We start from the raw sequence: 6,482 nt of genomic DNA, 5'->3' as shown, positions 1-6,482 counted from the left end.
TAAAGAATAGCGATTATTTCCATTAACTTCATCAGAAGTAGGGCAAGCCGAGAGTAATAACGAAAACATGTATCCAGTGGATACGTTTTGTAGAGTAATACAAACGGTAAGACTGATGTTTAAAAAATGATAAAACAGTAGTCATCCTTGCGCAGGAGTTGACTGATGATGATGACAGAAGAGCCATAAATCACGCTCTCAATTATAGGTGGAAAAACAGGATGGAAGCAGCTGTGTGGAAATCAAGAGCTAGTGGGGCTTCGTCAATCAAACATTAATCCAATCATATAGCCAGCATCAACATGCTTGGTCTCCAACATTATACTTCATATGTCTCTGTCTCTCTTGCATTCCGGTGGCATTGAAGCGTATCTTGATCTATCAGTGCAGTAATTGTAGATGGTGTATTTCTGGCGTACCCATCTGAGCCTCCTGTATTGCAAGGCATCAAGATCCTGGAACTCCTTCTGGTCCCACCATCTGGTGCCCTGCGTGGCACAGAATTTCGCTTCCACGGAGGCTTCACAGCCGTCTATGTGGAAGCTCTTGTAGGAGGCTATAAAGGGCGCCTTGGACCAGTCTGTCTTCTCAAGTCCACCTCTGGTAGCCCAATCATCGGCGTTCCATAGGCTTGAGTAAATCTTCATTGGCTGGTTGAAAGGAAATTTCACTCCCAAGTCTTTGCAGTTCTTGAAGACTCTGATTGGCACATCATCCACGAAGAACCTGAAGGGCACCCAGTCATATAATTAATCCAGCAGCACATCCAAAAAATTCGTTTTTACCCGTTTCTCATATAGAAATGATCACACACACATGAACGTTGCCAAGAACATGCCACTTGCACTGCAACTTTATTAAAATAAACTGCATGTACGAGAAGTTAATTAAATACTATATTATTAAACAAATTGATTGATAAGAGTATTAAATTTTACGGTTGATCTGATTGGATTTTTCCTCATATACCATGCTTGGCACATGCGTGATTTACTTTATAAGAACAGGACGGCCCAAGTTTAAGTTATAAATTGTCCATTTCACATAATCAAATTTGAAAGGAGAAAAAAGTGTAGACCAGCTCAAAAGTTATGTCGGGATCTATAGTTGAAAACAATAATTTCAAGTCAGAAAAGAAACCTACTTTTACCAAATTTCAACACACGGTCCTCCAAGGTTTTGTTGATTTGTTTCGTCATTTCATATCTGTGTTTTTTGGCAATAAATCTAGTTGGATGCCAGTTGCATCAATGAGTTAGCTAGAATTCATTTATGCTGCTACATTATTCTAGTTAGGTGTTGAAGATCACCCCATGCCAAGGCCAAACTTTTGGATTTGAAGGACAAAAAAAAGTGTAGTTAGATGCCAAACTTTTCAGGGGACGAAATCTAAAAGATTGATAGACCCGCCCCCACCACCCACCATCTATGTTGCAGTCACATGAAACCCTCAAGAGTTTAGCCTATAACGGGGCTGCTGAAAAGAGAAAGGATCTGTATAGCCAAATGTAACTAATTTGAAAACGAAATTTAGTCAGTTCAGTTGTGGAGACCTTCTTCTTTTTGTGAGAAGGTTCCTACATAATTAATGCAGAAAGATATAATAGGAAAGGATACTTACACTACCAGGTACGAATTCCATAGGACGGAGTAAGAGTGGTATCTTGTGGTTTGGGTCAAACCAGAGGTAAAATCCTCTGTTCTCTGTCTCCCCTTGCCTCCTGTGAAAACATTTGTCTGCAAAATGTAAGGCTGGCCAGTCCTGTTTCCTAAGAACTCAAAGTCTATCTCATCATGCTCTGAGTTTTGTGAAGATAGCTGCCAAAGAAACACACGAACAGTAACTTAATGTTAAAAAAATGGAATTCGAAGTTGGGAATGATGATAAAGGGAAAGATCTTCTAAAATCCCAAAGAAGCGAGATGAAAATGATCAGTCACGATGTGATGAGAAACGCTTACATAGAAAGCAGTAACTGTTCCAGCTGAATCACCAGGAACCAACTTCATTTGCATACTGAAATGGCCAAATAAGTATGACCCTTTTGATTGGAAACCAGTACCTTCGCAATGTCAAACCCACTACTGTTAGCACGATAAACCATGTTTTGATGAAGAAAAACAAGAAATAAAAAGCCAGGAAGCTGTGTTGAAATGCAATGAACGATGGATAGCAAAAAAAATGATTGATCTGATTGTAGTATACCCGTGTATTTATCCAGCTGGAGCTGAATCTCTGAGCCTCCATTGAAGTACTTAATGTGGTCAAAAGCCCATGTAGGAGCATAGTTCCTTCCAAAAGGCACATCCACTGGCTTCCTTGGGGCAGCTCCCATTGTCCCGGATACCATAAACAGCATGCCAAGAAACAAAGTCCATAGAGAAGCAGCCATATCTCTGCACATTTCCAAAGAAATGTTAGTTCTTGACACATAATATAAGACCTTAAAGGGACTTTAGAGATGTTAAGCGTGAGAAAAATCAAGACGCCAACATATTCAGGGTTCTAGAGCTAGCATTACCTGAGCGTATAGAGTACTCCTGAAGGGGAGCTAGTTGGATGAGGAGAATGGAGGAGGAGAGGCCCTTTAAATAATGGTTATTTCAAAACTAAAATTAAATTATTGGAGTGTATGCGGGGGCAAACTATTTTATTTGATTAAAAAAATAATAATAATTGGCAGTGGTAATACAGCTAGCTAGTAGCTACTACAACAGCCTGTTTTAATTTTTATGCGATGGTGGGTGGAGGAGAAATGTGCAATTATTTAACTTCTGGCTGTTGAAAATGTGGATGGACTATGGAGGGCATGCTCGACGACAGGAGAAGAAAGTGTTTTGAAAACATTTTGAAAGTTGGAAACGCCGAGACTCGTGTGGTATTTGTTTATTTTTCTGGGGGGGTTGATGGGAAAGGAAAAATATGTGAATTTGAGCACAGCTGACCACTAAATTTCCTTGTCTCCCTCTTTCTACCTGCATCTCTCACCTAAGATATCTGGGCCACCCTCACATATTCGGCTTTTGTCCCTGGTTTTTTCTCTTTTCGAGGACTGCACTTTTCTGCTTTTGTCTCGGGCTCTTTCGCTAATGATGACTTCAAGCCCACCGACTGTACTACGGTGACGTTTGGCGTGAAGGAAGGAGATTTCTACCGTCAAGGTAAATTGAAAAGATCAGGAAACACGTTCTTTCTTTTTTTCTTTCAAGAGATGAAGGTTCCGCTTCCAAAGCATTTCTCCTTTTGGTCACAAGCTTTATAACACACTTGATTTTGTTAATAGAGGCTAATTGCAGGTGAAGGGAGGCAAATTCGAGAGAAGCAAGCAAGCAAGTGAAATGGGTCGGATACTTTCTAATTTTCCTTCCTGGAAACCCACGATTACGATCTTATTATAACTTGAAAGTATAAATTGTAAAATAAATCAAATTCGACGAGGAAAGGAAAAACAACAGTATTTATGAAAAGAAAAAAATTAAGAAAATTGCATGGGTGGGCAATGAACCGGTAAAAAATCGAAAAAAACAAAAAAAAAATCAAACTACTCACATGAACAGTGAAATGAACCATTTTTTTTAAAAAAATAAAATTAAAAAAAAAGAAAAGAGAAAACTAAAAAAAAAAAGTTGCACTGTTTATGTGAACAGTGCAATGGATAGTACAATAACCATTATTTTTTATTTTAGTTTTGTTAGTGATTAGTTCATCTAAAAAACAATCTACCGGTCATTATCTCCTTAATAAGTCACCTCTTTTTAAATAAATAAAAATAAAGTTAGATTTTACAAAGATAATTTTTAACCACTTGTCTAACATAACATTAGGAAAAGAAAAAAAAAGTGAAGTTTGAAAATTCAATTAATTTCTTCTTGCGAAAGATTTTGCCTAGCCTTTCGGTGCATCCTGCGTAGATGCCGCATATAAGCAACTTGAGAGATTAAACCCCAACCCATCAACTGATATCATAACTTACCATCAAGGTATTAGATCAGTTTGTTGACCAATTATTAATTTTTTTGGTTTTAAAAGAGCGATGCATTAGATTTTCAAGACGAAACAGTGAACAAAGACACTTTGTCGCTAGTGAAGAGATATGTGTACAGAAGACAACCTTTGAAATCCAGATGTGCTCCTGTCGTTGCGAGTTAGGGCTTGGGACTTGCATGAACACCGCAAGACTTCCCGCATCCACTCAATTTTATTTTCAAACGTGCCAAACATAGTGAAAAAATGGTTTCAGAAGGAGAGAAACAAGAAGAAAAAACAAAAGATGCCCCACTATCCAGTGGTCCATACTGCAGAGCATCACCATGTGTTTGCACGATCCGTGTCTTTCTTCTCAGTTCTCAGCAACCACCAATTTCCATGTTCCTGTGTTTTCACAGACATAGCTAGCTTACGTTAAATCCTAAAAAGGTACATGTTGAACAAGTCACTACTGCGTTTTTCTTTGCCTGGACGCATCATTTATTGTTGTTCTTTTTTCTGCTCGACAAACATATACGTTCCTGCATAATCCTGTTCTCTTGATTCGTTTATCAAAAGTCAGATAATTTATGTTCCCTTTACTTGTACTGTAAGAGACTTGCCTTATTTTTTAAATTTATTTTCATTGATGACATTACATTTTTCAAGAGATAGTAAAAGAAAAGGAGTTATTCTTGAAAAATGAAAACCAAAAGTATCAATATCACTGGAACAGAAATGGAGATTATGAAATCTATTGCATGTTTGCCATGTCGGTGCTACGAGTTTTTAGATGCCAACTTTTAAATAAATTCTATTAAGAATGATTGATGTGATTTTAAATTGATTGTTTTGTTTTTTGTAAAATAAATTTTAAAAAATAAAAAATATTTTAATATATTTTTTTACTAATTATTTAAACATAATTGTTAATAATTCTCAAATGTTATCCCAATATTCTAATTTCTATGGTTAAACTGATTTGCTATGTAATAATATAAATTATATTTTAAAAATTTTATTTAATAATTTAAATTTTAAAGTTAAATTTATTTATTAACATAATATCAAAACTTTAATAATCAAACATTTATGAGTTTAAATCTTATCACTTTTATTTATTTTGATAAAAATTAAGTATAAGATAATATAATTCTCTTCAAAATAAAAAGTTTCACATACAAAAAATTTTATTTAAAAAAATATTATTAAAAAATAAATATAAATTATATTTTTAAAGCTTATCTATCCAATTAAATTTTTAATTATATTCTTTCATCACCGGATTTTAACTTTCAACTGCGACATGATAGATTGTCCTCCTCGTTAGTTAGAGACCAGAAAGAGAAAGAGCGTGGGTGGGATTTAAATGTCACAGAGAGATTGGACCACAGTTTTTTCACAATCACTGCAGTGTGGATATATATATATAGGATTGGGGCAGGGGGTCCATGTGAGATTATCATGTGACATGGTCTCCGAGCTCTGAACAGTGTCGTCCCTGCACATGAATGTGTTCAAGTAGTGCCACCCAAGAGATATACTAAACCCCCGACGTCAGTAAATCTCGACGGGCCAGCTGGGGGAAACCTGCGTGGTGCAAATCGTGATATGCGATGATATCCAACCGCTGCACAGTGGGTCTTTTGTTATCTTTTTCTAAACTGACTCTGAACTGCCCTTTCTGGGGGTATTCCAGCTCCATCCGACTTGCCTTCCTGTTTGATTACCCGGAAAGATTCCGATGCCAATTGTTAATTATGAATCTTTCTTGTTTCCTCTCCCCCTGTAATCTCATCCTGTAATTAAGTTTTATCTTTGACAGTTCTTTATAGTATGTGTTGAATTTGAAACTAAGTTTTTTTTTTTCAACTCATCATGTTTAGTTTGGGGTTTTTTTTTTCAAACTGATTTTGAGTTGTTTTTTTTAAAAAAAAAATTATAAATATATTGGTTTTAAGAAAAATATTTTGACTTCTAAATTAAAATCAAAATGTTGATTTAATAAAAATAAAAAATTTCTAACTTCTTAATTAAAAATTCTAAATTTATATTAACATTATTTTCTTTAGAAATTATGATAATCTCCAAAAAAAAAAATTAATAGACTCATAAATGAAAGTTTTTAGTGTTCGATAATAATAGATGATCATATATTTATATTGATATTTCATTTCCTCGTAACTGTGGAAGAATAGTTGATTGGTGGTTTGATGTCTTAATTTCTTACGGAACAATTTTGTAGGTTTTGAGACTTTTTCAATGATTTAGAGCGTGTTTGGTATTGTGATAGCTGTTGTGGTTGTGATTTGAAAAAAATTTTTTTATAAAAAATACTTTTAGTTGAGGTTGGTTTTGAAAAAAATAGGTGTTTGGTTAAAATTGTGGTTGAAATTGAGGTTGGAAGAAAAAGTAGTTTAATGTGTTTGGTTAAAAATGCTTTTGAAATTGATGTTTATAAAATTTTTAAACAAAAATATATATTAATATTGATGAGGTTTTAAATTTAAATATTG

General features: G+C 34.9%; 1 protein-coding gene across 2 annotated transcripts; it reads right to left on the bottom strand.

Moving 5' to 3' along the window:
- Positions 1-2,749, bottom strand: LOC118028417 (xyloglucan endotransglucosylase protein 34). 2 transcript variants are annotated; one of them, XM_035031978.2, is made up of 5 exons: positions 2,522-2,749; positions 2,206-2,396; positions 1,962-2,062; positions 1,622-1,818; positions 1-726 (listed from the first exon to the last, which is right to left on the bottom strand). In XM_035031978.2, the coding sequence occupies exons 2-5, from the start codon at positions 2,390-2,392 to the stop codon at positions 327-329; spliced, it is 885 nt and encodes a 294-aa protein (XP_034887869.1). In that variant the 5' UTR covers positions 2,393-2,396; positions 2,522-2,749; the 3' UTR covers positions 1-326. The 2 variants fall into 2 exon arrangements, with proteins under 2 accessions (XP_034887869.1, XP_034887868.1); XM_035031977.2 differs by lacking the exon at positions 2,522-2,749 and having other exon boundaries at positions 2,206-2,404.
- Between the last annotated feature and the right edge of the window lie 3,733 nt (positions 2,750-6,482).

Source organism: Populus alba, chromosome 1 (assembly GCF_005239225.2).
Source record: "Populus alba chromosome 1, ASM523922v2, whole genome shotgun sequence".
NCBI lineage: Eukaryota > Viridiplantae > Streptophyta > Magnoliopsida > Malpighiales > Salicaceae > Populus > Populus alba.
Note: the sequence above shows the minus strand (reverse complement) of the source record. Positions and strands in the feature narration are given on the sequence as shown.

Coding starts and splice junctions, on each gene's coding strand:
- LOC118028417 (XM_035031977.2), bottom strand. CDS start 2,404: ATGTGCAGAGATATGGCTGCTTCTCTATGGACTTTGTTTCTTGGCATG. Junction 2,063..2,205: donor CCAGCTGGATAAATACACGG/GTATACTACAAT, acceptor GACATTGCGAAG/GTACTGGTTTCCAATCAAAA. Junction 727..1,621: donor TGGAATTCGTACCTGGTAGT/GTAAGTATCCTT, acceptor GGTGCCCTTCAG/GTTCTTCGTGGATGATGTGC.